The 19,497-nt window shown below is 42.0% G+C and overlaps 1 protein-coding gene across 1 annotated transcript in view; it reads right to left on the bottom strand.

Moving 5' to 3' along the window:
* Positions 1-19,270, bottom strand: part of KPNA4 (karyopherin subunit alpha 4) — a 60,853-nt gene extending 41,583 nt beyond the window's left edge. Inside the window, exon 1 of the mRNA XM_044670927.1 lies at positions 19,124-19,270. Coding sequence (XP_044526862.1) covers positions 19,124-19,192 — 69 coding nt within the window. The 5' untranslated portion in view covers positions 19,193-19,270. The remainder of the gene's footprint in view (positions 1-19,123) is intronic.
* Between the last annotated feature and the right edge of the window lie 227 nt (positions 19,271-19,497).

Consider the following 19,497-nt stretch of genomic DNA (forward strand, 5'->3'; position numbering starts at 1 on the left):
GATCTGAGAACACTAATAATAATAGCTAACATTGATAGAGCACTTTTAGATGTGGCAAAGCACTTGACCCCTTACCCCTACTCAGCCTAAGCCCAGAGCTTTCTGATTCTGTGGCATCAAAGACAAACAACTGTTTAGCTTTCACAGTGTTATGACTTGGGGGCTCAGAGATAAAGTCAAGTCTGGAGATGGGAGACCCTGGATTCTAATCTGCCCTCAGATATTTCCTTCCTAGCTATGAGAGCCTGGACAAGTCACTTAGCCCCCATTGCCTAGCCTTACCCCTCCTGGAACCTGTACTTAGTATGAGTCTAAGACAAAAGGCAAGGGTTTAAAAAAAATATATGACCTAGCCCTGATCTCTCTCTGTAGGTGGCTTCTCTGCTTCCCTCATCTCTTTCCATCATCCTTCTCCATACCCTGGAGAGCACCTTTTCCTTATATCTGGCCATCTCAAGTACCACTTTCCGCACAGGCTTTGCTTATGGGGCCTGTCTGTGCCATCCCTTCTCTTTAGGCCGTACATGCAGAAGGTGGCACACTGCCAGTGTTTTAACATACACTTGCTAGCCATGCTATGGAGAGGGAATCACATGGCCTTACCTTCTATTGGCTCCATCTCTGAATCCCTGGCCCTCCCCCTGCCCATCCTCACGCTTCCATAATCGATGCTCCTCGACTTTCTTGAACATTCCACATCCACGTGGCGCTTCCCCCTAAGGAGCGTGTGAAGCCCTCAGGTTCTGTCTTTCTATGTCCAAGACCTTGAATAGTGCCTCTCACATCCATGCCACAAACGGCAAGCCCTTCATGTTTATGGAATGGAACTGAAAAGTATTGTTTATGAGTAGGGAATCAGCAGTCAGGGAGAACAGCTAACGCTGAGCTGGTAGCAGTAGCAGTTCTACAAATCTGGGCCACTGTCCCAGGCTCTTGAACTGGTTTTTGGAACTTAAGAGGTTTTCACAGAAAAGGCAGTCCAGCAAGTAATGCTAAAGAGCAACAGAAGGCTGTGGCTTAATGGGAAACACTTAGAAGCATAAGGTGAGGGGGCCCTGGAGCAGGGTTTGGAATAAAGGCTACAGCTAAATAAAGACTAAAGCTAAAGAGACAAAGCATGGCCAAAGGTCTATGTGCCAGCAGGTGAGATGTTCTTTAGGCATGGCTAGAGGAGAAAAGGGATCAAGAATATTTGCCAAGTGTCCCAATGGCCTGGCACCTGGGTTAGGATGTGGGTCTGCTAGGGTCAGAGCCCATAAAAAAGGGGAAGCAGCTCATCAATGCTGACCAGCACAAGGAGTTTAAGGTTTAACAAGGGGTTTAACAGAGGTGTCCCCCTATCTGGTTTTCTATCTGCGATGCCATAGGTGAGGAGGTACCTTTGATAAGGGAGGTTTCATACCATACAGCATATAACTTTCTAGGCACATACAATTCTAGAAAAAAGAAGAATTCTATGGCCAGACAATAGAAAACACATCTAAAACAGAGCCAATGATTATCTTTTTCCATCTCCCTACCAAACTTCCCGTTACTGTCAAAACTACCATCAATCTTCTAGTCTCTCAGGTTTGTCATACTGGGGTCATCCTGGACTCTTGACTTTCCTCTTGCCTCCTATTTCCAGTCAGTTGGCAAATATTGCCATTTTCATCTCCACATGGCACATAACCTCACTCACTCCTTTTGGCTTACAGTAATGACTGGTTCTTCCTTGCTTCAAGCCTTTCCCCAAACAACTGCCAAAATGCCTTTCCTTGAGCACATATGCGAGCACATCACTGCCCTACTCGGAGGCTTCTTATAGGATCAACTTTCCCTTGTGTGTCTTTTAAAGCCCTTTACGGCCTGGTTCAACTCTGAGCTCCATCCCTATCACACATAACTCTGCTTCTCACATTCTCTAATTCCAGTAAACTGGCCTTCCCTATATTCCTCAAACACAGCACTTGAACTCCCATGAGGTCACCTGTCCCTTGACTACCTCTCAAAACCCCTTCTTTCAAGAAAGATGCAACTCAAGTACCGCCTTCCAAGTGGAATCTTTTCTGATGCCAGCTACCAGTGCCCTCTCTTCCTAACTCCTGGGCATTTATTCTCTATATGGAGATTGGAAAGCTCCTCAAGGGCACAGACTGCCTTTGGCCTGTTTTTGTATTCCCAGGGTCTGGCACAGTATGAAGCACATGATAGGTGCTTATAAATGCTTGTTGACCAACTTGGGTCAAAATTTAACTACCTGGGTGATCGTGAATAATTAACTTAACCCTACCGGGCCTCAGTTTTCACCTCAGCAAAATGAGGGGGTTGCAGAGATAGCCTTGGAGGTCCTTTCCAGGTCCAGATCTAGGAACCTATGAACTTATTATCTTTGTGTTGTCTTTTCCCATGGGCTCCTTGAGAGACTGTTCCATCTTTTTTGTCTTGGCATCCCTAGCACAGTGTCTGGCACAGAGTAAACACCAGGGTAGTCCTGAAGAATCATTGAGGCTTTCTGAACTACAGAAGGGATCAAGAGTATACTATCTAAAGCTTTTGTCATTCAGTCCACTCTAGGCTTCAGATATATTACATTAGAGATTCATGAAACCTAAGGGGTTCTCTAAACAGCCTTCTATAATTTTTCTCCAAAAAAAAAAAAGTGGTAATTTGGTCTCTTCCTGAAGAATTCTAATAATGAGGAATGTATTGCCTCCCAAAGTAGCCCACTCCACTTTGAAATAGCTGTTATCATTAGGCATTTAAAAAAAATGACATCACACCAAAATCTGTCTCCTAGTAACTTCTACCTGGTAGCCCCACCTCTCAGAGGCCAAGCAAACAAGTCAAATCTCTTTTCCAGGGGTCTATTCTTTAAGCACTTGACAGCCATCAGGTGCCCTCTAAGTTTCCCTTTCCAGGATAAACCTGCTCAGTTCTTTCAACTGACTCTTAGCACGGTTTCAGGTTCCCTAATTACCTTGGACACTTTCCTTCTGATGCATATCAGTTCATCAATATCTTTCTTCAAATGGGGTCTATTCCAAATGTGCTTGAACCAAGGCAAAATACAGTGCAGTTGCAATCTACTTAATTCTGGATAAAGAAGTGTTGGTTCTTGGGCTGCCATATCAAATTTAACTCACACTGAGCTTGTAAGGCTGCTAAAATCCCCAGGTCACGTTTACGTGAAATGTTTTAAGTTATAAAAAAAGGTCCACTGCACAAATCTAGGATTTTATACCATGTTGTCAAAGGTAAAAAAAAATATATATATTTCTCCTTGTTAACAATCAGCAACCGATTTTTCAGAGATTGTGTGTGCTTTGTGTGGATGTTTATTATATCAAAAATGTCACGTGTCAAAATAAAATTTATAAATAACTTTTTAATCAAACTTAAAAAAAGAGGAAGGTTAGAACTTTGCATTTTATCTTTTACTAGAGTTTATTTTTCAGCCTGTCTCTCTCCTTTGGATCCTAGATCTATCATTTAACATGTCAGCTATCCTTCATCCTGAGATAGACTGAGCTACCTCTGAACTAAACCACACTCATCGATACCCAAACTACTCTTTATTACTCACCTGAGACTCCTGACCCCTATATCTGTGTGGTAGATTAGATGTTTGACTAAGAAATGCTTCTGATTAGAGGTCTCTACCCCTTTACCTTTTAAATTGTTGACTTCAAATAATTTAATCTTATTTCATTTGAATTGTGGTAAGCATTCCACCTACAATTAAAATGAGTATGTGCCTAGAACCAGGAGAACATTATATACAGAGACTGATACACTATGGTAAAAATTGAATGTAATGGACTTCTCTACTAGCAGCAATGTAATGATCCAGGACAATTCTGAGGGACTTATGAGAAAGAACGCTATCCTCATCCAGAGAAAGAACTGTGGGAGTAGAAACAGAGAAGAAAAACAACTGCTTGAACACATGGGTTGATGTGGATATGATTTGGGATGTAGACTCTAAATCACAGTGCAACTATCAATAATATGAAAATAGGTCTTAATCAATGACACATGTAAAACCCAGTGGAAATACGTGTCAGCTACAGGAGGGTGGGGCGGGGAGTGGGTGGAGGGGAGAGAAAACATGAAGCATGTAACCATGGAAAAATTTTCTATTAAAAAAAATTAATTCTAAAGTCGGACAGCAATTAGGGTTCTCTAGTTTGAAGAGTTTTGAGTCTTTTCCTCTTAAAGAACATTTGACCACTTTCTCTCCTTTTTGCCATAATTTTTCAATCACCATTGACAAATCAGCTAAGCAACCAACTCCACCAATCCTTTTAGTATCCTGTCACCTAGACTGCTTAGGCATAGTGATCTGAGGTATTCTCATATTCATTTTATCTTGGATGTCAATTCATTATTGGCTATTTTTGTTCTAAAAAGCTTGAAAGATAAGACAAATAAAATCAAATAAAAAATAGGAGCTGAATTCAACTGCTTTCTCTTCCCAAGGTTCCCACCTTTGAGTTGCTCCCATCCCACTGTCACATTCTAGGCACAATCTTATCAAGATTCAAAGGCATGACACAGTTGGATTTACCTTCTTATTGCCCATATTCTGCATATTTCTGCATGGTCATTTGAGGTCATGAATATCATTAATGCCCATCTATATAGAAATTATCTTCTGTTAATTACTGGGCCTATGAATTCTTTATGTTGTACCTGCTAATTTCTGTGGTATCCAATTGGGCAAAGTGACAAAAGGCATTATCTCCCTCTTCTATTTTCAATATAAAACTCTCTTGATCAGGCAGTTAACAGTTCATGGTCAACATGGTATAAGAATACTCCACTGGGAATACTTCCAGGATCTGTACTTGGTTCTGTGCTATTCGATATTTTTTATCAATAACTGGGATAAAGGCAAAGAAAGCATGCTGATCAAATCTACAGATGACACAAATCCAGGAAAGAATGGCACATACTACTGGTTAACTGCATTAGGATCAAAAAAGTTCCTGACAGTCTAATTGCATTGGAATGAATCTAAAAAGAGAGATTCAATAAGGATAAATGTAACATCTTACACTTGGTTATAAAAGAATCAATTTTACTAGTGTTAGATGGAAGATGCATGGGTAGATAGCCGTTCTGAAAAAGATCTAGAGGGTTAGCAGATTTTATTTTCAGTGATTCAGCAATGGCAGCACAAAAAGGTAATGCACTCTGGGGCAACATTAATAGGAATCTGCATTTTAGGAAGAGGGAGGTGATAACCTCATAGTTTTATTAGACCTCACCGGGAGCCATATGTTCAGTTCTGAGCATCAGGGCTTAAAAAAGACACTGATTAAACTGTAGAGTGTCTCCTAGAGGTCCTGGAGTCTAGGTCAGAGGAGTGATTGAAGAAACTGGGAATGCTTAACCTACAGAAGAGTAGGTTCAGGAGGGACATGATAGTTGTCATCAAGTATCCAATGGGTTATTATGTGTAGGTTGGGTTACCTGTTCTATTTGAGGGTTTGCCTCTCTTTGTCCTATCAGAAACAATGGGCAGAGGTCCAGGAGATTTTAGGTTTGAATAAATTACTATCAGGAAAAATTTCTTAACAATTAGTGCTGTCCAAAAATAGGGTGGGACACTTGATAGGTTCCTCTGTCTTGGAGAGACTGGCCACCTATTTATCAGGCATGTTAGTAGAGATTCCTTTTATATATGGGTTGAACTAGATCACTGTTGAGGCCCCTTTCAAATTCCCAAATCCTTTAATAATGCTATGCCAAGAGAGCAATGAGTTCTGAACAGTGTAACCACAGTACCTGCAAAAACAAGAAATATTTTTTCTGATGGTCATCAGGGAACTTTATGAAAAATAAATGTTTGAAAATTAGGAATGTTATAATACATTAAGGAAAATGCAACTTTTAAACAAATGAAGCAGCACTAAATAAACAGCAGGGTTCAGCTGCAGGATCACAAAGTCATTACAAAGGGTTTATAATCCCCTATGTAGAGTCAACACAAATTTTTCTTTATCGATATTGTGACTCATTAGAAATGAATACTTATCCAGTCTACTGAGCACATATATTATAGGTATGACTAAATTCATAATAGCTTTTTGCAATCATATACTTTCTAGGTTCAAATCTGGCTGCAAACACTTTCTATCTGTGTGACTGTGGGCAAGTCACCTAACTCCAAATAGCCTAGCCCTTACCACCCTGCTACCTTGGATTCTAAGCCACTGGAAGTAATAATTAATTCCTCCTCTCCTCCAAAAAACAATGGATGTCATTGGCATAATGGACGCCATCATGAAGGGAGGGTTCAGAGGGAGAATCCATGAAGCTTTCTGATGTTGAAAGATTAGCTTTTATGCCAAAAAAGAACAGGAAACAGTGAAATAATGAAATACCTTGAGTGGAAAGAGTGAATAAAGTGTAGGGTGGTAGAAACTTGCTGGGAAAGACAATAAGAGGCAAAATTCCAGAAGCTATTTTAATAACAAGCAAAATGAGGAACACCTCCATATCAAATGCAATCAAATCTTGTCATTTCTACCATCAAGACTATGTTATTTATGGTCATGCCCTTCACCCCACTCACACACCACATTCCTGGTACATAGGCAGGCCTTCATTCCCTCATACCAGGACTGCAAATAGCCTGCCAAGCTGCAGACGACCTGACTCAAATCTCTTCCCATTCCACTCAACTGACAAAATAAGACCCTAAAGTGCAGGTCTGCCCTGCTGCCCCCCCACCCTCATCCTCTAGTGGCTCTATTACATCCCCCCCCCAAAGCATATAGAAAATGCTTTGTTTGGCTTTTTAAATCATTCCTACTTTTCCAATCTTCTCACTATCCTCCCCTCCCCATTTATTCTGGCTGTTCCTTTACCTCCCAACCATATGCTTTTTCACTGTCTGGAATCTTCTTTCACCTCACTCTAGCCTCTGGGCTTCCTTCAAAGCAATTCAAATTCTACCTTCTGTGGGAGGCCTTTCCGGGTCAACTCCACTGCTAGGAGCCTCCCTCAGAGACTACTTTCCAATGATTCTGATGTGCAGTTATTGGTAGCAGTCTTCTCCAGAGAAATATGAGTTCCTTGAGGGTAGAGACCATGTTTTCTCCCTTTCTTGGTATACTCAGGGCTAAGTGCAGCAAATGGCATATAGTTCTTAAATGGCTGGTGACTGACTGACTGACTTACTAGAAAGCTTTGGGGTCATTTACTGAAATACAGATAGTATAAGGAATGAAGCCATATAGAAGGAAGGTTGGGTAGCCATGAGACTATTATAACTGTCTCATTGAAAGATGACTGATTAACCAACCCTCCCTCCCATCTACAAAATTAATAAGTTTTTAATGCTTTCATATACAATATAGACTAATACCATTTATTGCTTCAGGAAAAATGGAAATTCACCTAAAATAATTTCCTCATATGGGAAAGGAGCTGGACCTGTGATTTCATTGGTATAGGGAATAATTCCCAGCTGAGAAAACTCTCTTTCCCAAGGCAAGCAAATATCTTCATATTGAGACCCTCAAAAACATATCTTTTGCTAAATAATTATCTCTTTAAGTAAGAGATGCTTCCCCTTGGCCTGCAAAGGTTTTTTTTTAAATCATTCCATGGCAGAATAAATTGTAAATGTTCTAACACTTTTTTGAAGATTATTTTCCTTAACTTCAATTTGTGCTTTCTAAACATTAGAATTAGGCAATTCAAATGTGCATTTTGAATGTAAGTACTGTGATTGTGGCAAAGTTGGAACAGGAATGTAATAAAAGATTCCTCCCAAATTTCCTATATACTGTAGTTAAAATAATCGTATCAGTCACTTAGTCCCTTCAGTCTCAACCCATTATCACTAGCCTGATAAAGTGAAAATGTGCTGGGGCAGGAAGAAGAGAAGCTATGTTCAAATGGAGGTGCTGCCCTGCCACTTCCTTGGATGGCCTTGGGTAAGACTCAGCTCCTAAACAAAAGAGGGATGGGGCTGGTCTTTAGAGTCTCTAAAACTAGGGGCTAGTTCAACAGATGATTGCCTTGGAACTTGAAAGTGCTCAAATGTGTCTACTTAGTAAAAAGGCAACAACTTGAGTATAGTCAGTTTAACTTCAGCATGAGAATGATACAAAGCATAACTTGGGATAATTATAGCAGAGTAGTTATATAGTATTTACACAATGCTTTAAGACTGGTAAAGCACTTTACAAATAACTCATTTGAACTTAACCTTCAGAGGGAAGTGTAATATTCATTTTACAGATGAGGAAACTGAGGCTAGGGAGGTTATGTAAATTGCCCAGGGTCACACATCTACTAAGTGCCTTAGACAGGATTTGAATTTGAATTCCTAACTCTAAATCTAGTGCTCAGTCCAATATGTCACCTAGCTGTTTCTCATCCAAGATAAAAGAACCTTTAAGTTTCCCGTTGAAATAAGTCTCCAACACTAAAATTTTATATACTTTCTGTCATTCTTTGATATAGCTAATTTCCATAGTTCTAAGAGATGCCAGGAAGTTCTCTGGATGCTGAGCAATATTTCCTTTTTGTCATCTTCCTTATTCAAAGCTTCCCAACATTTACCATTCCTTGACTATTTGAGAAGTGCTGGTAAGTGAGGTCTTAGCATCTACTACATATCACATATATTCTGCTAGAGGCCTGATGAGGATGGGAGATGGGGTGAGACAAGGAGACAAATCATACCAACTTAATCAATCAATCAGCATTTATTAAGCACCTCTGGATGCTTCCCACACTGAGAATAATCCACTCGACCACCCCAAATGTTCTCTTGAATAGCTCTACTACTCAATTAAAATCCCCCCTCCCCCCATATTTTACAGATATCTTCAGTGCTTTCACTATTCTGGAACAGGACCATATCATCTTACACTTGGACTACAGAAATAACCTCCTGGTTGGAAGCCCTGCCACAAGTCTCTCCCAAATCCTGTTCATCCTTCAGCCAGCTGCCAAAATGACTTTCCAAAAGTGCTGGTCTAACCATGTCATAATGACTCTAATCAATAAATCAATGGCTCCCTAATACCTCCAGGATCAAAGAGGAAATCTTCCATATAAGACATCACCTGGGCTCTCCCCACTTTTGCAGTATGCTTACACTTTACTCTCTTCCACACTTATTACTGTCTTGTGGATTCTTCCACAGGTCACTCCAACTTCCCATGGTTTTCACAGTAAATTGCTAATGCTTTCACTATCTGGATTCCTTCAGCTCAAACTCCACCCTCTTCAAGAGGTCTTTCTCAGGCCTCCCCTTCCCCCAGAGATTACCTGCCTTCTACTCGGTTTATCTTGTTAATTAAGGAAAGGGAGAGAAATCCACATTTACGTAGTATCTGCTATGTGCTAGGCACTTTGCTAAGGGTTTTACAAAGATTATCCCACTAGTTGCAGGATGATTTGCAAGTTTGTCTCCCCCATCAGAAAGCTGGCTACTTAAAAGCTCTTCCTCTTCTTGGTATGCTCAGGGCTTACCATTTAGTACTTGCATATAGTAAGTGTTCCATAAATGTATGCTGACTGATTACCTGCCTAGTAGGAAGACAGCTGAATGAGATGGAAGAGTGTCCAGACATGTCTGAAGGAATGTGTGAACTATAAACTGCTTCTTCCGATTGGTGCACACAGCACCTTTTCCTGATGAAAATTCATCACACCGGTACTTTCCTTCACTAGTCCTAATTTACCCCATGCTTTATTCCACATCTTTATTCATTACCAAGTGTCAAGTGCACGGAATTGGTCAGGAGGGCACTGAGAATGCCCTCTTGGAAGCACATGCTCAAGAGTTGGGGGAGCAGGCATGGGAGAGGGAGGCAGGCTGTAAGTCTTTTGTAGAGGAGGCCAAGAAGCTCCAGGAACTTTTCCCCAGTAGTTTTGTTTATATCTTCTTTGTTTTGCTAACTAGACTATAAGACTGTCAAGAAGGAAAAAGCATCACTGGGGACAAAGGCAGAAGCAGTGGGCACAGACACACAGACAGTGCCACTTTCACCAAACATTTCCACACAAATGATGACCCTTGTAGCTTCCCAAAGTTCCTGTAAGGTAGATAGTGCCAATATGATCATACCTATAGTACTGAGGGCAAGTGGCAAAACTGAAGCACCAGACCTAGTATGTGGACCACAGGGACTCCAAACCTTACACAATTTTCACATGGTGGGGGATGGGGAAAGTTTCTTGATCAACACTGGCTGGAGCATCTCAAATAACAATGACTTACCCAGAGTTACAACACCCAGTAGAAGGGAAGCAAAGATTACCATAAACAATTCCAAACATTTAGTTTCCCTCTCTTTTCAAGTTTAGCATTTCAGCAGCTCTGGGCCCAGTAGGGCCCAATGGCTCTCAGTGCCCAGAGTCTGGCCAGATGCATCTCAGGTGTGTTGACAGACCCGTAACCCCAGCTCAGGGAAATGAAGGGAGGGTATAGAGAGAGGTGGGAAGAAAAGGCTGGAGAAATATCAATGATGAGGTGATTCTGAAAAGGCCAGAGAGCAGAGTTAAACTTTAGAGACAGTCAAGTCCAGTGCTTTTTTATTTTACAGTTCAGGACACTGAGGTCTAGAAGAGTTAAGTGATTGACTTAAATTAACAAAAGGGAGCAGGAAAGTTAGGATTTGAACCTAGGCACTGATTCCAAACCCAGTGTCTTCCACTACAAATCTAATATAATCAGAGCAAGCATGTAGCTACTCCTTTAGTGGAAATTTTAATATTTACATGGGACTAGGGTTGTTGGTATGGGGGTGGGACCAGGCCTGGAATATTATTCAACAAGTTTTTTCTCTAGCCTATTAGGAGTTAAGGCTTAGCACTGAAACTCTAGCTTTCTCTCTATGGCTTTCCATTGAGAGCTAAGTGGCACAGTAGATAGAGCACTGGACCTGGAGTCAGGCAGACCATAGTTCAAATGCAGCCTCAAATACTTATGGTTTTGTGAATCTGGACACATCATTTAAACTGTTTGCCTCAGTTTCTTCCATGTAAAATGGGGTTAATAATACATTTCCCTCCCAAGTTGTGAAGCTTGAAGTTGAAGATCAAGTGAAATATTTGTAAAGTGCTTGTAAACCTTTAAGTGTTATGTAAATGCTAGCAATGATTATTAATATTATTACCACCTCCTCATCATATTCTCTTGACTGCTGCTGCTATTGTACTACCTTAACAAAATTGCTGAAATGCCCAATTTTGGAATTCTCTCCCTGGAGCTGAGCTGTTCCAATAGGTGAGACCCCAACTCTACTCCTGCTTGCTGCTTCTCTGGCCATCTTTCTGTTGGACTGAAAACTCAACAATGCTAATTCCTAGGTAGAGGTTAATGAAGATGTAAAGTACTAACATTAAGGGAGTAGAATTGAGGGAAGAGAGAATTCTAGGCATTGGGAATGGCCAGGGATAATGCTGAGTTGGAAGTTGGCAAATTGAAGCGTCCTGTGCAAAGAACAGCAAGAAGGCCCCTGTCACTGGATTGTAGAATATGTGGAGGGAAGAAAAGGAAGGGCTCTAGGAGTCCAACAGAGGATTTTCTATTAAGAGTTTACTGAGTTAGGAGGTAACAGTCAAATCTGAACTTTAGGAAAATCAATCACTTTGAGAGTGGAGGATACTGGGCGAGGGAGACCAATGAAAAGGTTCCTACAATAATACAAATGTGAGGTGATAAGAGCCTACACTAGGATAGCAGTGTCAGAGGAGAGAAAGCTGCATATGAAATACTGTAAAGGGAGAATTGACAGGATCTGCAACAAATTAGTTATGAGGGGTGAAAGAACAGTCAAGGTTGCAAGTGTGGGAGCCTGGTAGCAAATGGAGGTGCCCTTGACAGCAAGAAGGAAGCAAGGAGCTGGGGAGGCTTAAGGGGGGAAAAGATAAGAGTTCAATTTTGGACATGTTAAGTTGCCAATGTAGCTGGACATGCAGTTCCAGAGGCCCAAGAAGCAGTTGGAGATGTGCACGAGAATGCAAGTCAGGAGAGGCTAGGGTTGGATAAATCAATCCGAGAAGCACCTGCACAGAGAGAACAACTGACACTATAGGAGTTGATGAGAAATTGTATTGATGGAGAAGAGAAGAGAAGAGAAGAGGGCCCCAGGTTAGCAGACATGACCTATATGAAGATCCAGGGAAAAAACCAGCCAAATAGGAGAACTAGGAGAAAGTAAAACCTAGAGAAGAGAGTGATCAAAAGTGTCAAACATCAGGAGAGGTGAGGATGAGAACAGAGAAAAGGCAGGTAGGATCCTGATGATGATTCAAGTCAAAGGCAGGGCTGTGCTTTAGGATTTTTCAACAGGAAGCTCAGTAAATGAAGGACAGGGTGGAGAGGGGAGGAAGCTATTCAACCAGTCTAGTTACTAAACACTCAAGCATTTATGAACCAGCTTTGTAGTCCAGTGAAGAGAAGACTGGATTCAGAGTCTGAGAAGCTGGACCCAAATTCCAACTCTGCCCATTACTAGTGATCTGGGTAATCTCTCTTCCATGTACCTTAGTTTCTCCCATGTGCCTTAGTTTCTGCATCAATAAAAAGAGAGGGTTAGACCTGAAGGGTCCCACCCACCCATCTCTAAATCTATTTTTGGCATGCAAGGTATTGGAGATCCAATCTTGGCCCTCAAGTAGCTTATCTTCCACTAGGATAAAGAAATATCCATACAAAAATGTCAACACAAAGCACAAGGTCACTTAGAGCTAGAAAGATCAATGCAGGCTTTCTGAAGGAAGTAGCCCAAGTTAGGTATTGAAGAAGGCAAAGGTGAAGAAGGAGTGCATGCCAGGAATTGGGGAATAGCCTGGGCAAGGCATGAAAGCAGAAAATGCCTCTCCGTCCCAGGGAAACAGCAAGTAGGTCGGTTTGGATAGAATATAGAGTCTGAAGAAGAGTAATAAGAACAAGCCAAAATGTAAAGGGTTTTAAAAGCCAAGAGTATGGCTTTTTTATCTTAAGAGGCAAGATGAAGACACTAGTATGTTTTTTTATGTAATTTGGCAGCCAAGTGGGGCATAGATTGGTGAGGAGAAAGCCTAAATAAGATACATGTTACACCGGTCCAAGGGAAAATTGGTAAGGACCTATCAAATGGGCTTATTTAAAAAAAAAAAAGTTTTATCAACTCGATCAATATTGACTCAGATTATGAGATAAACCCCATGCTTTGAAATTATAAAGTGCTGAAAGAGTATAAATTATCACACTAAATTTAATCTTTGGTTTTAGAAATTTTAACTTTGAGACTTTTACCAATTTTTTTTTTTTGGAGTGGGGAAAATTTAGAAATCCTGAGAACCCTGAAAGCAAGCAAGCACTTCCTTTCTTCTTTCTTTCTTGAATGAAGACTAAAATCCAGTCAGTGGTACAGTGGATAGATAGAGCCAGACATGGAGTCAGGAAGACCCAAGCTCAAATTTAACTTCAGATATTTACTAGCTTGGTGATCCTAGGCAAATCATTTAACCTCTGTCTGGCTCAGTTTTTCCACGTGAAAATGGAAATAACAGCAGCATCTACTCCTCCAGAATTGTTGTGAAGATCAAATGAGATAAGTAGGTACAACATAAATGTTTATTTCCTTATTCCCCCCATAGAAAAATGGGGGCAAAGGATACTACAGCTAGAGTGCCTAAATATAGGGTAGTATCCATTTTTATTAATAGTCATACGCATTTCAACTACACTCTCAGGTAAAGTTATAAGAACAACATCCTTGAAAATGTTGGGGGTAGCTAGATGGACAGAGGATCATGCCTAGAGACAAGGAGATCCTGGGTTCAAAACTAGCCTTAGATACTTCCTAGCTGTGTGACTCTGACCAACTCTCTCCCTCCCCCCACCTAAGCCCTTACCACTCTTCTGCCTTAGAACTAATACACAGAATTGATTCTAAGATGGAAGGTAAGGGCCTTAGGGGAAAAAAAAAATTAAAGAAAAGAAAATACAAGTATAGACTGCACTACAAATCTATGACAAGTGTTAATCCTATTACTCAATTCTAGCATTATACGGTTCTACTATGTTTTTAAAACCACTAAGCTATTGTAATAGTAGCCTTCTCCCTGTACAAAAAACATGAAGCTCAAATTTACATTTCTGACCCCAATGAAAAGAACAAATAAAAAATACAACTCTGCTATAGTGACTATCTTCCTGGAGTAGCAACTTACAAGTGTGAGGAAGCCCTCATGTACAAAGTCAGATTGGGGTAAAACATATAAACCCCCTCAAAAGTTCTAAGGACATAGGGAAATAGCACACAGTAGCAGATTTCCAGTGTACAAATATGAAGACAATAAATCTAAGTAAAACGTCCTTAAGGGAACTAGAAAAGGAATACATAAAAGTTTAAGTATCGGTAGGTAATGGTTCCCTTACAATTCTTTTTTTTCCCCCTTTTTAATTTTTATTTTGAATATTTTCCCATGGTTACATGTTTCATGTTCTTTCCCCCTCCCCCAAACCCCCTCATCCTACCGTAGCCAATGCACAATTCCACTGGGCTTTACATGTATCATTAAGACCTAATTCCATATTGATAGTTGAACTAGAATTATCATTTCACTTACTATTCTTGAAAGTGAAGGAGAGAATGATTGTTTTATCATGAAAATGATAGCCAAATTAGGTACATGTTGCTTTAGGCTGCTTGGTAAATAAAACCTGAAAGATTCAGTTATAATGACATGCCAAAAAGTATAACAAAGTTAAGGTCCAAAAGGATGGTTAACTGACATGAGACCTAATTTTGCCCTAGGAGTGAATGATGAAGAAAGAGAGTAGGAATTCATATGAAACAAAATATCCATGAGATATATCAGCAGAGAATGCTTACTGTCCACTCATTCAAATGTATAGTATCTCACTTATCAGGCGGTGTGGAAATTAAACTAGATCTTATTCTAGAAGCTTATGCACTACTTATGTGATCAAGTAACTCTAAATATATTAGACACAGAAATAGAGGAAGCTAAATTGTAATGTACATGTGCACACACATATTTAAGGAGATCTTGAATAGTGAGACTAATGATCTGGAAAAAATTTAAAGTTCCTCTAGATCAGGGGTCGGCAACGTATGGCTCTTTTGAGGGCCAGATATGGCTCTTTCTGCAGGAGCCATAAAGTCCTTTTTTTTTCAGGGGCTGTTACAGGAGCGGCACTGTGAGCACTGTACGGCTCTCACGAAATTACATTTTAAAAAATGTGGCGTTTATGGCTCTCCCGGCCAAAAAGGTTGCCAACCCCTGCTCTAGATGATAGGTTTTCACCTTCATCCCAAAGTAAAGTAGAGATAGGTGTTACCACCTAATTTGTTAAAGCCTGTTAAAACAAGATTGGAAGAGATTTTCAGTGCAAAAGGGAAAGTGCATCTGACTGGACCCACAGAGATAAAAGGAGAGACAAAAAAACTTAATGGAAAAGCTATAAAGGGAGTTAGAGAGAGGCAGGTTGGACTTCAAGACCCATTTCTAAAACTTACTGCTTCTGGGACTCTTGTATAGTTATTTAGTCACTGATCAGCAGAGCCCAAGACAACTCTAAAGACTTTAAGTTGCAGAACAAAAATACTGGCTTCCCCTGGTTTTGTTCCTTCTCTTTGAGGGTTCTCTCTACCACTGAAATCAGAGGTCCAGATCTTATCCTACTTTAAGTCCCCATCTAAAAATTCTTTTAAATGACAAGTTGAGATGCCAAGGCCAATCACAACCAACCACCCATGGAATAATAGAATCATAGATGGAGGGCTGGAAGAGCCACTAGAGATCACTGAATACAACACTGTCATTTTATAAATGAAGAGACTTGCCTAATGTCATAACAGATAGTAGGCAGTAAAGGCAAGATTTAAACCCAGATCTGACTTTAGACCAAATACACTGCCCCCACTATGTCCCCTTGATGGTAGTTCCTGGAGGCATGCAGAGATTAAGTGACTTGCCTAACAGGGTTTCAGAGGAGGTATTTATATCCAGGTCTTCCTTTCTCCAAGCTCAGGATTTGATTCCTCATACCACATTGCCTCTTCCATGCAATATTTAACTGCAAATGTGCATTTTGAGCCAATTTTGTATTTTCATGTTTAGAAAGCTTAACACATATATTTATAACAACCTTTTTGCAAGATGAAAATATTGCTCCCAATAACCTTACATATTTTCTCATGACTAAGGCTCCAAGGCCCATGTTAGTGAGTAATGCTGTAAGAATACTTAAAAAAAAAGGGGGGGGCTGAAAGTTGCTTTAGTATTTTATCATTTAGCCTATAATTATCACGATACACTCCTCACTACTTTGGAGCACTTATTAAAATAGCTTAGTACATGTGAAAACTAGCTTTTAAAAGTTTCACTTAAGGAAAAGGTGTGACATCTTCATATTTCTAAGTAAATATATTCTGGTACTCATGTGTTAGTACGAATTACAAGTAAAGTAAAACATTAATTCATGGGAAGTGCATAAAGTTAATTTCCAACTGTATTTTTATCAACTAGAATATTAGTACTACTTGGTCAGATGACATTCGTTCTAAACATTTTAGGTGGTTACATGATTGATTTATTGCATGAAAAATAATCATACACAGTAATTATTCTATATGTTCCAAGATTTGTGGCCAGAGAGGTTGTTCTTTAAAATTTAGCAGCTTAACAACGCATTTAGCCTCAACAGAGTTTAGTGACAGGTCACACCAACCCAGCCTGCATTTATACTGCAAATATGTGCTCAACTTAGTTTAAAAAGCTCTAGGTCCTTTGCATGATTTGTTACTTAAAAAAAAACAACAACTGACTGGGTATGGTCATGGCCATAATTAGGGAGAAAATTCTTTTTAAACTATCACTAGCATTTTTAAAAGATAAAAGAAAATGTTACAATGTTATTTCCTAATTAGAATAAATTGTTGTTTTAGGCTCTATTTTTCCTGAAAGAAACAATCAATTTCAAAACATATTGAAGGCTTGAGAATAATAATGGCTATTTATATTGCTCTTCCAAGTTTGTAAACACTTGATATCTACCATCTCCCTTGAGCCTCACAACCCTTTGAGGTAGACCCTGGGGACACTCTTTCCCCCTCTTTATAAATGAAGAAACAAAAGGCTCAGAATGGTGAAGAGACTTGCCCAGGTTCACATAGACAGTAAGTAAATGTCAGAGGCTAGATTATAATTCTGGTCTTCTGAAATCCACCTCCAACATTCCTTCCCCTGTATGGTGCTTCATAATGATTTGTTCATAAACTTATCTTTACTATTTTCAGAACCACTTAAAGCATGAAAAAGACTCAGGTCAGTTTAAACTGCATTTCCCTAGAAAAGTTGTTCTAGAAGCCTGGGCACCCTTCACTTCCTTTGTTGCCTTGTATCCCCTCTCTATGGTTACTGTCCACAACTGAACAGTGATACTGTCACACTCCAGAAGAAAAAAAAAAAAAAAGGTGAAATCTTGGCTGGTTCTGTCATCAAAGTTTTCTAAAAATTATTCTGAATAAGGTATTTGGGGGTGGTGGGGGGGAGAGAAGTGTTAGGGATCAAACAAAGGTAAGAGAATGGGGGAAATTTAACAGATAACAGTCAACTCAACCTCTGAAAACTATGATCTCAGACAAATCATTAATTTATACCTAAATTGTACTTTTTTGCTTTTAATGATAGGAAAAATGAGTATTTGGGGGGTCTATTTCAGGGCTTCAATGTAACTTAGGTAAGGTAACATAGAATGAAGCAAAGACATACAAAGAATCAATTACTTTGATTCTATTAAATTCTCCACCCCCCCTGCCAACCCTCATAGAGGAAGTTTGAAGGTGAGAAAAGGCTTCCAAGGAACCTTCCTAATATTAACCCATTATATTCACAGCATTCAGGAAGCAAGTGCCAGGTTCCCCTAGCCATAGAGATGAAAGAATGACAAGGCCAAGTGGTTTGCCAAGGTTACACACAGACTTCAAAGATGAGACGAAAACTTGAGGATTCTCCACTGCAGTCCTATGACTCCTCTAGTACTCATTTCTTTTCTAAGCTCTCAGAATAGATGGGGTCAGGGGAGTGAGTAGCTGTTCCACAAAAAAATGTCAGCCACCTAACTAGAAGTTTTGTTCCTAAAAGAACCTTATGCTTTATTAAAAGACCCATTTTGTGCCACCTGTCCAGACCTTTTGTGATAGGGACCATCTCTGCACAGTTGCTGGGGTTGGGGGCCAAGGACCCCTGCTTTGACTGCACCTCCGGCGAAGGGTCTAGACTCCCACCCTTGTGACTGGGGCCAAGTAACGCCTACTTTGTCAGTCTGGGGGTCGCGCTTGCCGGCACCTTTTTAGAATCCCACTTCCTGGTGCCACAGGTGAAAAATGAAAATCCCGCCAAGCAGACAGCTGCCACATCCAACTTAGTAAACTGAGTCACAGGCTGGCTGGCTGGGGAGATTCCACATTCCCATGAGAAGCGGCCCCAGGAAGAGGATCTTCCTTTCCTTCTGTGACATCCTTAAGGGAAGCCTGGGCCAAGAGCAGCGCGGGGAGACCGGGCGTGTTTAAGCAAGCCTGGATCAAAGTTTAGGAGTCTGGCCTCTTTCAAAGGCCGCCAGGGAGCGGGCCGGCTTGGGCTTCCAGGAGCCCGTACCTTAAGTCCCGAAGTTCGGCGGGGGCTGAAGGACCCGCCCGGGGAGGAAGAGAGGTGGCGGGGAGCGATGACAGCTCGGCCTCCGGCCGCCCCGGCAAGGGAAGGCCCCCTGCTGTGACAAGGCCCACGAGGCGCCTTCCGAGGCCACCGCGCCTCTGTCCCTCGCGCCGGGTAACGACGGCGGCCTAGGCCGAGCCTCCCCGTGGTAGGCCCCGGCCCCAAACTTCCAGGCACGTTAGCGGAGGCGTCACGAGCGGCCCGCCCCCCGCGCCATTCCTAGCCCTGGCCCCGGCACAGTCTCCGGCCCGGCGCTGGGCGAGAAGCCGGCGCGCACGCGCACTGGGCCTCTCACACTCGCCTCACACTCACGCTCTCACACGCCCGCCCGCCCGGGGGCTCCCTCGCCTCCTCTCCTCGTCCTAGCCCTCCTCCCCTCACGCCGGCCCGGCCCGCGCTAGCTCCCGCCCGCCGCCGCCGCCGCCGCCGCACTCACCTCCAGGTCGCGGCCTTTGTTCTTGAAATTCTTGAGCCGTTGGTTGTCCAGTTTCTCGTTGTCCGCCATGGCCGGGCCGGCGCTTGCTTCCCCCGCCCGAGCCCCGCGGGATCCGCCCCAACCCCCGCGCCGCCCCTCCCAGGGCCGCCTCGGCCGCCGCCCGCCCTCGCCGCCGCCGCTGCCGCCGCCGCCTGCCTCGGCCGCCGCTTGCAGCTCTGGCCCCAAGGACCCGTGCGGCCTGGGCCGCGGCAACGGCGGCCGAACGTGTGTGCGGCTGCGGCTGCGCCGGCCGAGGCTCCCGCTGCTGCTGCCGCTGCCGCCGCCGCCGCCGCCGCCGCCGCCGCCGCTCCTGCCACTGCCGCTGTCGCTGCCGC

The sequence above is a fragment of the Gracilinanus agilis genome, chromosome 3 (assembly GCF_016433145.1).
Source record: "Gracilinanus agilis isolate LMUSP501 chromosome 3, AgileGrace, whole genome shotgun sequence".
NCBI lineage: Eukaryota > Metazoa > Chordata > Mammalia > Didelphimorphia > Didelphidae > Gracilinanus > Gracilinanus agilis.